Source organism: Lolium rigidum, chromosome 3 (assembly GCF_022539505.1).
Source record: "Lolium rigidum isolate FL_2022 chromosome 3, APGP_CSIRO_Lrig_0.1, whole genome shotgun sequence".
NCBI lineage: Eukaryota > Viridiplantae > Streptophyta > Magnoliopsida > Poales > Poaceae > Lolium > Lolium rigidum.
The window spans coordinates 94,288,342-94,306,278 of NC_061510.1; the positions used below are offsets into that span (position 1 = coordinate 94,288,342).

Sequence of the window (17,937 nt, forward strand, 5' to 3'; positions counted from 1 at the left end):
TGATTCAATTGACTCGAGATAGCACTGATGATACATGAAATTTGGAGTGACTAAGTCATACTCCCGCATACATGAAATTTGGAGTGACTAAGTCATACTCCTGCATATAGGAAATTTGGAGTGACTAAGTCATACTCCCGCATACATGAAATTTGGAGTGATTTAGTCATACTCCCGCCTAGGCGTATAATATGCATACTCGTAGTCTTCATAGCCGCCGCCGTTGTACCGGGTAGTCGTCGCCTTCTAAGTTGCCGGCGGCGTCGCCGCTGTCGTCGGGCGGCGCTCGTGGCTCGAACCGAGGGTAGCGCAGGCGGGGGATATCGCCGGCCGTGATGTAGTCCATGACGCTCGCTGCAGTCCGGCCGCACCACCATAGCCGACGGCCGGCCTCGTGGAAGTTTCCGGGAGGCGGACCGTCCTCCTCATACCCGGCGAGCGCCCTCTCACGCCGATTGATGAAGAAGGCGTCCCAAGTATGCCGGTTATCGGGATGCCGGCGGGATTCATCCGCTGCTCCGGCGTGAGGTCGAGGTAGTAGTGGTTCGTGATGGCCGCCCGCGCGCGCAGTACCTCGAGGGACGGGAGGGACCGGCACGCCGCCGGCGCTTAGGCTCCAGGCCGGCAGGGACGCGGTAGCCCGGAGGGCAAGGGTAGTTCGAGGCGCAAAGCTCCTCCACCTGCCGGTAGGTTAGAGTGGGTGCGGTGGAAGCCATGAGAGAGTGATGAGAGATTGTAGAGATGTGATGCTGGCCAAGCCGGGCTACCTATATGTAGTGACAAATGGCGGGAAAAATGGGAGCGGGAAGACATGAGGCGGGAAGAAAGAGGCGGGGAGGAAGTGGCGGGAAGAAATTGGCGGGAAAAAATTGGCGGGAAGAAAGAGGCCGGAAGAAATTGGCGGGAAACAATTGGCGGGAAGAAAGAGGCGGGAAGACAGGGAAGAAATGGCGGGAAGACGAGGAGGGAAGAGGGGTCTACGGAAAGAGGCGGGAAGAGGGGGCCAACGAACTTTTGAATTGAATTAATTTTATTTTTATGAATTTTTGATAATTTGTATTTTTAAGATTTTGAATTGAATTAGTTTTATTTTTCTGAATTTTTTGATATATTATATGTATTTTTAAGATTTTGAATTGAATTAGTTTTATTTTTCTGAATTTTTTGATATATTATATGTATTTTTTTATTTTTATGAATTTTTTGATAATTTGTATTTTTAAAATTTTGAATTGAATTAGTTTTATTTTTCTGAATTTTTTGATATATTATTTGTATTTTTAAGATTTTGAATTGAATTAGTTTTATTTTTCTGAATTTTTTGATATATTATTTGTATTTTTAAGATTTTGAAATGAATTAGTTTTATTTTTCTGAATTTATTGATGTATTATTTGTATTTTAAGATTTTGAAATGAATTAGTTTTATTTTTCTGAATTTTTTGATATATTATTGGTATTTTTAAGATTTTGAATTGAATTAGTTTTATTTTCTGAATTTTTGATATATTATTTGTATTTTTAAGATTTTTAAATGAACAATTTTTATTTTTCTTTACTTTTTGATATATTATTTGTATTTTTCAGATTTTGAAATGAATTAGTTTTATTTTTCTGATTTTATTGATATATTATATGTACTTTTCACATTTCGAAAAAGAGAAGAAATTCGAAAAATACCTTTAGTCGCGGTTGGCCTAGCCAACCGCGACTAAAGGGTATTTTCCGCGGGAAACTTAAACCCGGCGAAAATACCCTTTAGTCGCGGTTGGGCAGAGCCAACCGCGACTAAAGGTACCCTTTAGTCGCGGTTGGGCTCCCCAACCGCGACTAAAGGTCGCTCCTATAAATTTGCGCGGGGCGCGCCCTGGCGGTTCACTTCCTTTCTTTCTCCGCCGAGTTCTCCGTCGCCGCCATCGATCTTCGTCGCCCTCGCCGCCATCGGTCTTCGTCGCCCGCCGCCACACGCCGCCGTCGACCGCCTCAGTACGTCGCCGTCGTCCGCCGCCGCGCGCCTCTCCCCGGCCCCTTCTCACTTCGATCCCGCGCGGCCAGCCACGCACCGACCGCGCAGCGCACGCTGTCGCCGCCGCTGCTCTCGGGCGCCGCGCCGTATCGCGCGTTGCGCGCGCGCTGCCGCCAGCACACGCGTTGCGCCGTGCGCTGCCGCTGCTCGGCGCGCCCGCTGCCGCTGCTGGCGCCCGCTGCCCGCCGCCACACGCCGCTGCCGCGCGCGCGCTTGGCAGAGGGATCGAGACGAGGAAGAAACAGAGAGGGAGAGAGAAGGCCAGGGGCGCCGCCTGGCCCACTTTTTTTTTGTTTTTTTGTTTTTTTACTTTGTAACTAAGTTGTTTTAATTAAAAACTAGTAAAAATGCCAACTAGTAAATTATGTGAAGAACTAAAAAATTGAACTTCACAAAAACTTTAATTAACTTAACAAAAAAAATTGAACAAGAAATAACTTAACAAAATTTAACAAAAATAACTTAACAAAATAACTTAACAAAAGTTTGTCAAAAAAAATGAACTAAATTTTCACTTTTGTATTTTTTCACTTTTAAAAGAACTCAAAAAATGAACTAAATTTTCACTTTTGTATTTTATCACTTTTAAAAGAACTCAAAAAAATGCGCCGCCCCCCTCGCCGCCCCTACGTATATGCGGGTTTTTTTGTTCGCGGGCGAGGGGCGGCGCCACCGCCACCGCCGCCCCTTTCGCCACCGCCACCGCGCGCCCACCTTCCGCCGCCCCCTTTCGCCACCGCGCCGCATATATGCATGTGTTGTGTCTCGACTCCGCCGCCGTAGGTCCCTAGCCATCGTCAACCCATTGCCGCTTCAGTCAAGGAACGCACGCGCGCGCGCACTATATAATCCTTGTCATATCGGAACTCGTCACGCCTCGACGACGAGATTCTCGTCCGGTAGACATATCCGAGAAAACTCTCTCTAAGTTGAAAAAATGTATACTCTCACACACTAAACAAACGCCCGGTCTCGCGCTCTACCGCGACACCCTCTCCCACCCTTTCCTCGCCCCTCCTTTTGCCACCGCCCTTTCGCCACCGCCACCGCCCCCTTCTTCACTTAATTAATTTGTTTTGACTACATGTTTTCGGAGATCGACATATGGCGGACGATAGAGCTGACCCGATTCTGGACAACTATGATCCGGACGCTGAAGACCATATGTTCGGCATCATAAAAGGCGATATTCCATATGTGCCGACCGGAGAAGAAGAAGATGATATCTCTTCTTATCTGAACCTTGAGGGTGAAGATGAAGGGCGCCGTCAGCAAGATGATGCCGAAGAAACGTCGATAAACGACGATCTTCAATTGGAAGTAGCAACCACCTCCGGCGCCGAGGTATATATATATACATATTGAGCGTCTGGTGATACAACTAACCGATTTGAATAAATGTGTGTGTACTAACGCGCGCGACTCTCTTTCTTATTTTAGCCCTCGGCCGGATCGTCGAAAAAATCGAGTACGTCGTCGTCAAAGCGTGGCGCAACCAAGACGATGAAAGCAGGAGAAACATGCACCATCGATGTTGTCGACGAAGCAACCGGCAGCCGCCGGAGCCCAGCAAGAACGCCACCAAGTTTGTCAGCCAATGCGGAGCCGTTGTTAGAGACAACGTCTCGATCACCCTCCAGGAGTGGAATGAGCCAAAGAAGGCACGTGTTGGTTTCACTTTTGTCGATAAGAGAACAAAAAAAGATTGCTTCAAAAAGCTTATGGAACATTTCGTTCTACCTCCGGAATACCGCAAATAAGATGAGGAGGGTAACAAGATTGCGGAAAACAAGAAGAGGCGCAAGCTAGTCAAACAGTTCGCTCTTTCTAGGATGGCCAACGCATTCCGGAAATATAAGCAAAATCTAGCCCATGACTTTGTCAACCAGGGCAAGACTCCGGATTTCAAAGGACAATATGAGAAACTGCAACATGATTGGCCAGAATTTGTGAAGCAAAAGAAATCGGAGCAGTTCCTTGAACTATCGAAAAAAATAAGGAAAATGCGGCCAAGAAGGAGTACAATCATAAAATGGGGCCAGGAGGGTATCGCTTTTGGCAGCCTAGGTGGGAGAAGATGGAGAACGAGCCGAGGGCGCGAGGAATCCGTCCAGTGACGGAGGATGGGACCCAAGGGCCAAAAGCTGGTGGTACGGGCATGGGGGATCGCTGAACCCGGAGACAGGGGAGTGTGTTTACCAGGGGCAAAATAATTACACCCACCCAAAAGCTTATTGAGGCAATGAGGGATGCTCAAGAGGGGAGGATCAAGTTCAACGAGAGAACGACGCCCGACAAAAGCCCTCGGGAATCCCGAACACGGAGGACGTGTACGAGGCATGGGGCACATTCCGTGGAAAATAGGGTTCCCCGCAACGATGACCCGTACGGTTACGAAGCCGTAAGAGAAAGATGGATCGGGAAAAGATGTTGTGGCGCAGTTGGTAACGGAAATGGATGTGATGAAGAAAACCGTGAGTGTACTAGTAGCCGAAAGAGAGGCAGCTCGGGCGCAGCATGAAGATCATCCAATGGATCTCGGAAGCCAGCAGCGGAGAAGAAGCAGCGTGGCTTCCACGGAGGCCTCACCGGCTGGTGCACCGACGATAGAAATTACTGCACCGGAGCCTCTGGTGGTCGAAATTACTGCACCGGAGCCTCCTCGCTACCCCGTGGACGATATAAAGGAGATGAAAGCATTTCATCTGTATTATCCTATCGGGAACATGTCCATGAAGGTAGCCATCGGCGGTGCTTTACCACCTGGAGCACTCCACCACAACAACCCCATTCAAGATGGCTATGCTCGTGTCACGGTGGAGGAGATAGTCCAAGGGTTTGAGGACCCGGACATTGACATTGCTACACCCGAAGGGGTGAAAAGACTTGGAGATGTCAAGCGCCAGCTCATTCTATGGCGTAAGAAATTTATCAAGTTTCCAGGCGAGGCGCCAACAAGTCCACCCCCGTACGGTGGTGGTGGTGGCGGTGGCGGTGACGGTGGCGGTGGCGGTGGCGGTGACGGTGGCGGTGGCGGTGGTGGTGGTGGTGCTTCACCTAATACACCTCATTCACGTCAGCCGACGCCGCCCCCCAGTCCTCGTCCGGCGGGTGATCAGACACCGGTACCGCCCCCCAATCCACCTCCGGCGAAGAAGCGTAGCGGTCCTGGGTTATTAACCCGGACCCTTATGTACCTATAACCACAAAGATACCAGAGCCATCACTGAAGCCTCTCATCCCGAGGCCTTGGGAACTTAGTGTCGAGGAAAATGCAGCGGCCGTGGCTGCTTAGCATGAGAAATGGAAGGAGGAGTGCAAGAAGAAAAGAGAGGGCGAGCCCAAGCCAGTATATTCTGACAAGCAAAAGCAGTGGGCTAAGTCATTTTTGAACACACCGTCCCAAGCCGCGAAGAATCTTCCTGACGACTATTTACGTGAACTTCGTAGGCAAGCACTCGCGTTCAAGAGGAACCAAGAGTTGGCGGAGAAGAAAGCCTTGGAGGACGAGGCCGAGACAAAATTAGAAAGGGGAAAGAAGTTGCCCAGCTCGGGGAACAAAGTAAACAATCGATCGCCCCGCTCATAGTGCAAGCCGCCGGTCCGGATGCCCCGATATCATAGCAGCTGCGGCAGCACATGGATTGACTGTAACGAGTGCCAGAGAACAAGCGGCCGACTTAGGTATCACTCTTCGTGCACTCGTTAGGCCTTGATGAGGCGCCAATGAAGGACGTAGTATTTACATATGTGAAGAATGGCCCTCTCATCGAGCCTGCGCAGGAAGAGGATCTACCTCGACAAATGAAAGGTCTCGCTAAATTGGTACAAGGGTTACATAAAACATAAAAACGCCAAAGACTATATCTATGCGGAAGTTAGATATGAGCATCACTTCAAACGTTACTGGGTACAAATTCATCTGAGTGAATTGTTCCAACTGTTCAATCTGCGCGACCTCGACAAATCTATCATCAGTTGCTACGTTCTGTAAGTGATTTATTAATTTCTACCCCATCTCGTTCATTGCTTGCACTATATATATATATATATATATATATATATATATTGTCCTAACTATCTTGTTGTGTACGCTATTATGCAGAATGAAGAAGCGGGAAATGCGAATAAGGAACATCCATGATGTTGGGTTCATTGAGCCACACATCGTTAATTCATATGTGTTAGAACACCACCCCGCCGACGTGGAGGGTGACCTGTGGCGGTTTATTAGAAAACAGCAACAGAAAAGTGATATTCTATTTCCTTACCATTTTGGGTGAGTGTTTCTGTCTTGAGCACATTCTCTTTTGTTTACTCCATGCATGGTATGTGGCTAATCGATGAGTTATGCATGATCGTGCATGTATCGTGTCCGCAGGTTCCACTCGGATTCTTATGGTAATTAAAGTTCAAACCTCCTCGGCTCTCGTCCACGACTCTCTGAATATGGATCCGGCGCTTTGGGGCGACATGAGAAAAATGATGCAAAAGTAATTATTTTCATTCATTTGCGCTCTATATCGATCGGCCTATTTCGTTCATCATTTCCTAATATCAAGTAACTAATTAATAACTCTCTTGTTTATTTAATTTTCTTTGCCTCGTAGGGTTTGGAGACGGTTCGTAGATACCAAGGTCGGTGAATTCAAAAAAGAGCTACATTTTAAAATGGCAAGTGCGGACGACCGGGGATATTCAGCCACCGGGGACCAATCTATGTGGATACTATGTTTGTGAGAGGATCCGGAGATACCGCAATGAGCGGGACCGAAGTGTGAGAACAACATCATGAGGAATAACCTCCGGAAGACGCTTAGTCCAGAAGCTCGCTTCCGACCACTTCAAGAGGAACTAGCTGGATGGTTGGCGAGGAAAGTCATCGATCCTAGAGGAGAACACTATTACGATGACGTAGAACTTTATATGCACCAGAATTTGTAACTAACTTGTTCAAAATTGTATATGGTCATCCGATATTGAATATATATTGTATATGGTCATCCGATATTGAATATATATTGTATATTCCTCTTGAATTCTTTTTGGTTCTAATTTCAAATTTGTTTGAAATTGTACATTCATATGCATGTATGTATACAGTACCGTAGAATATGTGAAACTTCTTCAAAATTAAAACCCAAAAGAAATAAAATAATACAAATTAAAAAGAAACCAGATTTAGGGGGAGGGGGCTAAACCCTAAACCTCGCGGAGGCCTTTAGTCGCGGTTGGCCGAAGAACCGCGACTAAAGGTCCTCCGCCCTGGCGCTCGCCTGCGGCCCACGTGGACGGGCCTTTAGTCGCGGTTCGTAAGGAACCGCGACTAAAGGGGGGGGCCTTTAGTCGCGCTACTTTGGTCACGGTTGCGCCACCGCGACTAATGGCAGTTGCCAACCGCGACCAAAGCCCCTTTTTCCACCAGTGGGACAATCAGCTGGTATAACGATCCATAATTGCACACGCATCCATATAGGATAAAAATATCTCTCGCCGCATCCTCCAACCGTATACACACCTCTATGAACATGTCTCGATTATTCACAAGTTGTAGAGAAGATCTTGAACGGTCAAATTGGTACACGGGTAAATGATCTACAAAGGAGACACATTCTTACCATTAAAAAACATGCCATTTAAGTGGCACCAAGGTATCCTAGGATCTCCATTATCATGCAGGTGTTGTGGATCCATGAAAGGAACAATGCCAGGTCGGACAACTAGGGCGAGAATTCGATGTCTTCGAAGATACTTTTTTGAAACAAATCTTCACTAAATATCACTAGCGGTGTTACCTAGCCATTGACTAAATATCATATAATTCGTTGCAAACTGGTTTAATTTCTCTTGTTATTTTTTTTTTTTAAATTTGAAATGGTGATGAGGCTGGTAGAACTCCCCCCATCGACAATGACTCAATGGATGACTTGGTTGTTCATAGTGCAATATGCCCTTAATCTTGTTCTGGTGTTGATGACGACAAAATAAAAGGATTAATGTGTCCGCTAAGTGTATGATAAGCTTTTTTGTCTGTTGTGAAACAAGTGTAGATCGACGAATATAAAAAATTCAACTACTGATGAAGGTGCTTTGTGATAGGTTGCTAATTTATTTTTTTCCTTCGTGAGTAATAGGGACATCACACTATTGAGAGGGACATGCGGAAGGGTGGAAGAACAAGCTTGTTTCCAGCTCCTACTCAAACTTGTTTACAACCAAAAGTACAGACTAAAAGGCCAACACCTTAAGTTGTTCAATTGAACAACAACCTCCAGATATACTACTTAGTTTTGGTGGAACAATGGCTCTCAGTATTTGTTCAAGTTTTATAATTTATTTGTGGTTCCATCTACGATGATAATGTACGATTTTCGATTGTATGTTACTTCATCTATATGGGTTCAAAGGGTTGCACTTGTAGTAAGAAAGAGATGAGGGATGGCCGGAAAAGACATAAACATGTCAACAATCCTTGACTTGCAATAGGGTGCTCTTGATTGGGGACCCTAAAACTCATATCTTAGGCTTCATCTAGCATGAATAAAACTTGACATTATATTTATCATGCTCGATGTGGAATTTTATGATCCGAGTAAATCCATGCAGCCCTATAAGAACAAACCTCAGGCTTGTCCTTGCTTCAAAAGTATTGGGCCATCTCTGAAGAGCTATATGCATTTACCTACAAAATACCTTTCATCATCATGCACATACAAAATTACAAATAATTGTTATCCTTCGTTAATCTTCTTGACCAACACCTTATGTTGGAATGCAATGTTTACTGAGAAGTGCTACAATTAATTCCCTACATTTGTGGGTTTCAGGCGTCAGGTGTGACACGTCGGTTGTTCACTTACTGTCGCAGGCCACGTTCATCTACAAGATGACAAGATAGCAAGATAAAACAAAGAAGGGAGATAGATCCGCAATGATACCTCTGTTCATGATGGGATAAAAAATTCGCGACCTAACACCTGGTTCATGTCAATAATAAAATGGTGTGAATTCATGCTAGATGAGAACATATTTAAGTCTAGAGTGGATTGCGTCAAGACGCTTAAGTCGCAAACCCACATGATTTTCTCAAGGCGCTTGTCGGCAAACCATAGTAAGAATTTCAGTGAGTACATTTATCTATTGATAGAAGCTCTATTTTCACCGTGGAGCGAGATATTGCCAATAATTTTATAGGTTGTGGGGGTTAGTGGCACCTTACATCGATGCTTAAATTCTTGTAGAGCATAATTGATAGTCGTGCGCCCATTCTTGGGAGTTGGTTTTGATGTCTTCCTTTTGCTTCACGTCATTGCTTTCTAACATGTATCTTGTCTTCGGGAAGGGGTTCGATAGGAAAGGCTTCTAGTGGATCTTCTACTTGCACCATGTCGACTTACCTAGATAGCTTGGAGGGTACGAGGTTGGGTACTTACCGGGTTGATGCGTAGATAAAAACATTGCTAATCCTAAGTCCTATGAGATTTTCCTTATGTACAATTTTTTTCTAAGTAACGTAAATATAGTTTAGTTGAAAATTTACAAATTTCAACTTAGCAAAAAGTGGAAGTTGCATTATTTCCTAAACTAGAGTTATGTTTCTTAGGGACTGAGATATTAAAAAAAAACTCGGTCTACTAAGATACTTACTAACCCTAGACATAAAAGTAGACAAACTTTTTATAGATTGTGTTAGATTTGTTTTATTATCTTAATGGATGTAGTTATTAAAGGGTAGCACATGATGGTGGATATTATCAACTCGTCAATGCCTACGGATTGTATACTTAGGGTTTCGTGGAATTAGAGGGCAAGTAGAACTCGAAGGTGGTCAGAAGAACAAAGGTATCTAACTAAAAAGAACCGGTCGCTAGGGTTTAACAATGATCGATCATTTTCTCAGCCTCACCTTTGCCCTTATATAGGAGGCAAAGCCGAGGCTTTTCGTATTATACAAGTATACAAATATCGTGCCGCATTGGGCCTTTCCATATTTTGCTACAAGTTTCCCTATATTGACTCTACTTCCTCAATCCACACGTCTTCGTATTCATGGGCCTCCAAACCTTCGGGTCCATGGGCCTTCAACTCCTTAGATACCTAAAAACATGAACCAGGGTATATACGTGACATGCCCATTAGACATACCCATGTCAGGCACATACATTCATGTATTCTTTGATATGACAATCTCAAGCAACATGGGTGGAGTTCCATGGCAAGGTAGGAAAGCCGCCCTACCTAGATTTTTGTCAAAACAAAAATAAGATGCACCATGTTTTTCTAAATAACTTGAGTGTTCATATGTCAAAAAGGAACTTCGTATGAAATAGATATACTCCCTTCGTTCCTAAAAAAGCTTCGCAACTTTTTTTTAGATACGGATGAATCTATAGCTAAAACATGTTTATGTAATTCCGTATCTAAACAAAGTTAGGAAGCTTTTTTAGGAATAGAGGGAGTACTTGTTTTAGTTAACACTGGGCAAAACCGATTTCAAACCGAAAACAGAGATTAGGTCTAGCATAGACATATACAAGATAATATTGAACTATGCATTACTCATAAGCCGAAAACTTAGAGCTTATCTTGTTATTCGAAAAGCACATCACATTTTCTTGTGATTTATCGTTTCATTGAGCTGGCATTATTTTTAGCGGTGGTGACGACAAAAATTGAAAGGGATTTCTCAATGAAAAAGATCTTCAGGACCGAATTGCGCAACATGATGTATGTGATGGCTTCCTAACGACTTGATTATGTGTTGCATCGAGCGAGCGAGATTAGAAAAGTCTTGATCGATAAAATTTCCGAAGATTTTCCAAAAAAAAAAAGTTACAGCTTTGCTATCGCCTAGGATTTCTATATGTCATTAAAACATCATTATTGATATGTTTTTAGGTTCTACATGTATTCAAATATGATTGTGTTTGCGTGCTAAGTGATTATGTGAAAATCATATATAGCATTAATGTTTTGGCGCTATTTTATCTTTGCATTATTCTTTTAAGTTCTCTCCACCTTCGTTCTTTCCGTTGACCTTTGTCATTGTCTAACAATGATATCATTGTTCTGCAAAGTGCTTTTTTAATATCATTGGTCACCAATATGAAAAGGGTGCTACCTTGTTGTTATATATCGTCAGTGGGCGACATTTGTGAACCTGGATCACAAATTTGCTATTTTTTTAGAATATCTTTGAACTCGACCATGGAGACCAGAGGACCCACGACAATCATGTCCTACATGATGACATTAGAAGTCATGACCTCCCACAATTGATGTTTGTCCAATGTTTAGTTCGACGAGCATGGAGCACTCCAAATGCACACTCCACATCCTTCCTCACACATTCTTATTGTTTCGTAAACGGAATTTTTTTTGTTGCCATGTGGGTTGGGATTATGTTCACAAAGGACATGTCATCCCGACCTTTTCCCCAACCTCTCTCTCCCAGGCGATAAGGGAGGCGACTAGGGGAACCTCTTTCCTTCCGTCCGCCGCCGCTGAAGACAGGGGCTTTCTCCCTCTCCTCTCGTCGCTCCGGCGGCGGGGGGTGGGGGAGGAAGCCCCGGTGGTCTTTGGCCGGCGTGTAGATAGGTGTAGGCTAGGGTTTGCGGGCGGTGCTCGGTCGGTGTCGACGCCGCCGCCGCGAATAAAGTGTTCCGGGTCACCGTCTCGGCGGCGCCGCCGTGTGTCGCTGAGGAGCCGCGGATCTAGGCTTCCCAGGCGAGATCGTCGAGACGACGGCGGGGATCTCGTCGGGGGATTTTGCTTCTCGTCTTCGTCCTCGTCACGTTGGCGTCCCCTCCGCCGCCGTCGGGAAGACGAGATCTGTACATGAGTTCTCTTCGCTGGCCTCGTCGGGCTGGCGCTGGTCTCGGAGGAGGCGTGGTTCGTACTGGGCTGCGGTTCCGTGGCAGGCGGATTTGGTGCTGCCTCTCGACGTCGGTCGATGAGGCTGGCCGGATCTGGAGGTCGACGACGAGCTCGGGGCTGGGCCCCGACCGACGAGCCCCAACGACAAGGTGAGCATCTCCGGTGCTCCACTATTGAGGTTCTTAAAGCCCAAGTGTGGCGATGGAGCTGCGTCGACCTCGGGCATGGTGGTTTCTGCTGCTCCCTCTCTTGGTAGTCGCCGTGGCGGCGCCGGAGTTCGGCGGCGTATCGGATCTGGTGCAGAGATCCCCGAGGACTACTTTGTATTTTTTCTTCTTTTGGGGGTTCTTTCTGCAAAATGTACGGGCCTACGTGTCCTTCTGGACCGTTCCGTGTCGGTGTGTACGTTCTGTGTACTCATGTTTGATATAATGAAGTACGTATGCATCTCAAAAAAAAAAACAACTCCGAGATAATGCTTGAGCACATGTGTATACATCAAGAAAATCAATAGTTTCATGTTCATGCATTGTGGTGGTCTGGTGGACAACATATCCCACTTTAGGATTTTCACATGTGATTTTTTATTCGAGTTTTGCTTGAACTATGTTATTTAAAAGTTTGAATTATTGTTGAATTAATTTGTGTGGCGAAAAATTCCACGGAGAAGATATCAGTTCCCTTGAGTAACGTGCACATTTGTCGGGAGACCCTCCTCCCCACCCTTCCCACCCGCCCAGAGGACTAATATTTGATTGATGGTGCCTCAGAGATACCCTTAATACTGAAGACAAAATTAAACACAAATATAATCATGTGTATGTATTTTGACAAAAACGAAACGGTAAAAATGAGTGCTAGTTTTACTAAGCAATGGTAACTCTGCTAAATAAGCTCACGGTTGGATGAATTACTCGTCGATCGTCGGGACGTTGCTGGCACTGCGCCTGGCGCTGCTGAATGGCCCGGTAACGGTCCGGCCGACGAACTTGCCGGCCTTGGTGATGCTGTTGCCGAACGCGCCTATTCCCGTGCCCACCAGCCCAGCGCCTGACCCAGCCACGGCGACGCCCGATCCCGCCACGGCTGCTCCCGCCGCGACGCCCGTGCCGGCCACGTTGGTGACCGTGGACGCCACGCCGCCCGCTGCGTCCGCGGCCCCGCTCACGGCCCCCGTTCCCTCCCTCGTCTTCCGCCGCTCCTCCATCGTCTTCTTCTCCAGCTCCAGCGCCTCCAGGGCCTCCTTCTTGGTGTACGGGTGGTACAACACCTGCATATACGAATTACACAAAGCTCGATCGAGTTCTTGGTCGTTCCGAAACAATGTGGCAAGTCGAGCGGATGGATGAGCTTGCCTTGATGGTGAGCACGCCTCTGTCCTTCTTGTCCTTGACCTTGGTGGTGTCCAGGGACGAGAGCAGCTGCAGGTTGATCTCCTGCACGGTCTCGATTCCCAGGTCGCTCAGGGGCAGCTTGGCGATGCCCAGCCTCTTGTCCTGCTTCAGACTGTCCTCGTCGAACACCTCCAGGATGATGTGCTGCGTCTCCTTGTCCTCGGCGATGAGCTCGAACGTCTCGTTCCACTCTGGGTTCAGGTTGTCGTCGATCACCCTGGTCTTCTCCTTGAACATGGGCCGTATGAAGAGCACCACGTAGGGGTCGGACTTGCCGATCAGCTCCTTGTTCTTGAGCGACTCCGCTCGCACCACCGTCACCGTCACCCTCCCCTGCGGCTTTAGCTCCAGATCACTGCACGGACACATGTCAAAATACCATTGTCATCCTGGCACTCTAATTTCACAGATCGTATATATACAACTCCTGGATGAGAACTGTAAAATTAATGGAACCTTATGTCGACATCAACTCCCCCTATCGGGATGACTATTCTGTGTGGCCACTGGAGCATGTCAGTGATCAGTGATGCCACCGTATCCTACAAAAGGGAGAAATGGCCTACTACTTATCATGTGTAGAAACAGATAATGCAAGCAGCACGAATGGGAGAAAGAAACTCGTCGCATACGTCGATCATGTCTGAAAGTCCAGGCATCGCCGTCAGGCTTCCGCCGACTGCCTTCAGTATGTAATCGATTCTTGGTTTTGGCTGCAAGTGATGCAAAGAAAACCGTTTACGTCGTCAACAAACTAATCCACGGAGAAAGCAATAATGTTCATGGATTCATGACTGGAGAAGCTAAGAAACGCACCTCTGCCAGAAGAGCAACGACAACAGCAGAGATGCAAGGTATCTCCTCAGACAATTGGAAGACAACACGGATGATGGTGAACACCTGAAGGTTCTTGAACTGTATCCATGCGGAGTAAAAATAAATTAGGGTTGTTTATCCAGTGTAATTTGAATTTCTTGTGCTACTTGCACCTGATGAAAAGTGAAAAACTACAGAAAAATTAAGCAGGCCAATTTCGTCAGGCTGACCTGAATTGGGAGTGAAGCAACTAGAGTTTCAACTGCAAGTATGATATTCGGATCCCCACCCCACTTGAAGTCAACGTCCATTGTGATTTGCCCTTTCTTGAAGCTCTGAACCCGAATGCCTGGAAAATACAAGACCAGACATCTTCAGAAGCCTTTAGGAGAAGATCCTTATCTTCTAGTTTAATACTGTAGAACTGAGACCACTTCATTTCTGCAACCTTCAATTTTGGGTGGAACAGTTCCAAGTGAGAGTCTGCTGAACTTCAGCGAGGATATTCCTGCCGGTCGATAATCGTCGAGTATAGGCTCGACAGAATCCCTGATGACCATGGTTGCTGCCTGTAACCAAATGCAACTGCATATCAGAAGAAATGTTAACAGCAAAAACGTAAGTAGTTTTAGAGCTTCAATGTAACTCTATGGAGATCTTGCCAACAGTTTTCTGAATGAACAATGAGAAGTTACTTGTATGTACCTCCTCAACAAAGGGCCAGAGCTTGCTTAACTTTCTGTTGAGCCATTTAACCTGAAGAAGAAAATCAAATTGCTAAGGTACGAATTCAAGAAAAAACATCAGGTAAGTATATCTTGCAAGGAAAACAGTCCTTGGTAGTTGGTACCATAGCAAAAACAACTCAGTTGGAAAGTACCATCCAGTGTGTCAAGGGTATCATCCTGGGACCACATGTCATCCTCCTATTGGATGGTATTTTTTGTCTAATTATAATTATAATGATATTGAGGTGATTTTTCCTGATGTATTGAATATGTATAAAAGTTGAGGATATGATATTTTTCTTGTATGAACTACAAAGGTCAACTTCTTGGCATTATTTTCCGTTTTGAGAGACACTGAGTACAAATGCCTAATGGAGCTTGTGCTTGTCCATATTTTGGATGTTATGATTCATCAGGAGCATCAAAAGACCAAAGTAAGTAGTACTTCACCTGGTCATATTCCGGGAATGAGATCCACTGAGGGAGATTGTCTCCACATATTTTCTTCAAATCTTCACGGTTGAGAGATCCAAGTACATTGATATCGGCAGCCTGTTTGAAAACGAATTTTATTCATAGACTTATCAGAAACTAATCTGCACACACAAAACTACACTTTAATGTATAAAACCCATTTTATCAGCAGTATCAAAAAGAGTGAACTCTCTGTTTCGTTATCCTTGTGTAATGAAATCCGACCCAGTGAGGTCGTTTGGAAAAAAAATCAAAAAGAGTGAACTAAATGGAATTCCCAGAATGAATCTACTCTACCGCGTGGCCGTCAGAAACGTAGACTTGACACAAATTTCATCCCCCAAAGTTGAAACTTCATATGCAGGAAAGCATTTTACAGGCAAAAATAATCAACAACTAATCCTGAGAAAATGTTCTTAAGCCTGAAATTTTCCAGCGATTCAACGGAGGCTCCAACCTAAACATATCTACGATAGGATTTCAACAGATCAACGGAGGGTCCAAACGTCGCAAGACTGCACGGATCAATCAATCTACAGTACGTGTAGGTGCACTTGCCTTGGTGCTGCGTTTGGCGGCGCGGCGATTCATGGCGTGCGCCAAGCCGAAGATGAGGGCGACGCCGGCGATGAGTCCCATGAAGATCCCCGATATGAACCCCATTTCTCCTCTCTATCGATCGCCCGGATGGTGAACAGGCTGGGGAACGTAAAAGATCGTAGGATCCTCGATCCAAATTCTATTGATTGATGTTCGCTAACGCTCCATTTGGGGGCGAGTTTTCCGCGTGCAGCAACGTGCGATTGGTGGAGATGGCTGCGATCACGCTTGCTTCTGCATGGTCGGGTCCGTGCACGCTTTTTATTTAGTAGTTTTGACGCGTCAGGGTGCCCCAGTGATCGATGAGCTCGATCGGCTCAAGGGTGAATGTAACGACATTCTTAAGGGGCGGCCTTAGCTGGCGCTCGGCCGCCAGGTTTTTATTGAGCGATCGGTTTCCGACAGCTTAAGTAGCATGCAAGGGAATGGACCACCTTTTCTTCTCTCTCCTCACGTCACGTGCATTCCTAATTAGCGTGGCTAATCACCGCATGCAAATTTAGGGTTACCCATCCAATATATGTAGCAGAAACCATTGTTTAAAATGATTTATCTTTCAAACGGCAACTCCAAATTAAGATTCGCTTTCACCAATAAATCCGTCTCGACGAGATCTTCAAAACTAGCACTCATTTTAATATGTTTCGACAAACTTTTTTTTCTGGCTAAAAGTTATCAAGCCTCTCTATTCGAATAATCAACCCCTCCATACTTGAGTGATCAACGGTAAATGTATAAAATTATCAACCTGGTGCAGGGTATTGAGGGAAAGTTCTGCATGCAAGCACAAATAGACGAATCTGCTGATGTCAGCGGAATCTTTTCCAAATTTCAAACTTCAAAACGTTTTAACTTTCAAACGACAACTCCAAATTAAGATCCGCTTTCACCAATAAATCCGTCTCGACGAGATCTTCAAAATTAGCACCCATGTTAATATGTTTTGAGAAACTTTTTTTCTGGCTAAAAGTTATCAAGCCTCTCTATTTGAATAATCAACCCCCCGTACTTGAGTGATCAACGGTAAATATATAAAATTATCAACCTGGTGCAGGGTATTAAGTGAAAGTTCTGCATGCAAGCACAAATAGACGAATCTGCTGATGTCAGCGGAATCTTTTCCAAATTTCCAAATTCAAAATGTTTTAACTTTCAAACGACAACTCCAAATTAAGATCCGCTTTCACCAATAAATCCGTCTCGACGAGATCTTCAAAACTAGTACCCATGTTAATATGTTTCAGGAAACTTTTTTTCTACCTAAAAGTTATCAAGCCTCTCTATTTGAATAATCAACCCCTCCGTACTTGAGTGATCAACGGTAAATGTATAAAATTATCAACCTAGTGCAGGGTATTGAGTGAAAATTCTGCATGCATGCACAAAAAGACGAATCTGCTGATGTCAGCGAAATCTTTTCCAAATTTGAAAATTCAAAACGTTTTAACTTTCAAATGACAACTCCAAATTAAGATTCGCTTTCACCAATAAATCCATCTCGACGAGATCTTCAAAACTAGCACCCATGTTGATATGTTTCGAGAAACTTTTTTTCGTGCTAAAAGTTATCAAGCCTCTCTGTTTTGAATAATCAACCCCTCCGTACTTGAGTGATCAACGTTAAATGTATAAAATTATCAACCCCAAAGTTAATTTTATTTTAAACACTGTAGCGAATATTTTTTAGTTTAGAAGGTATCAACCCGGTGTCCTGTTATTTATCAACAGTAAAAATAATAACTACCAACCCTAAAAATCTAACTTCATTTCGAATATTTTGGAGACTCTTTTTAGTTTACAAGTTATCAACCCTGTGCTCCGTTATTTATCAATGGTAATTATAAAAAAACTACCAACCCTAAAAAGTATTTCATTTAGAATATTTTAGCGAACATTTTTTTATTTTACAAGCTATCAACCTGGTGCCTCGTTATTTATCAACTGTAAAAATAAATAAATAATAACCCTAAAAAGTATTTCATTTACAATATTTTAGCGACTCTATTTTAGTTTACAAGCAATC

The 17,937-nt window shown here is 44.7% G+C and overlaps 1 protein-coding gene across 1 annotated transcript; it reads right to left on the reverse strand.

Annotated features, from left to right (window-relative positions):
* Nucleotides 1–12,812: 12,812 nt before the first annotated feature.
* Nucleotides 12,813–15,977, reverse strand: LOC124697633 (calcium-dependent lipid-binding protein-like). The gene is made up of 10 exons (XM_047230193.1): nt 15,873–15,977; nt 15,291–15,392; nt 14,818–14,868; nt 14,561–14,681; nt 14,343–14,461; nt 14,113–14,211; nt 13,929–14,009; nt 13,753–13,838; nt 13,258–13,651; nt 12,813–13,172 (listed from the first exon to the last, which is right to left on the reverse strand). The coding sequence occupies exons 1-10, from the start codon at nt 15,975–15,977 to the stop codon at nt 12,813–12,815; spliced, it is 1,518 nt and encodes a 505-aa protein (XP_047086149.1).
* Nucleotides 15,978–17,937: the final 1,960 nt, after the last annotated feature.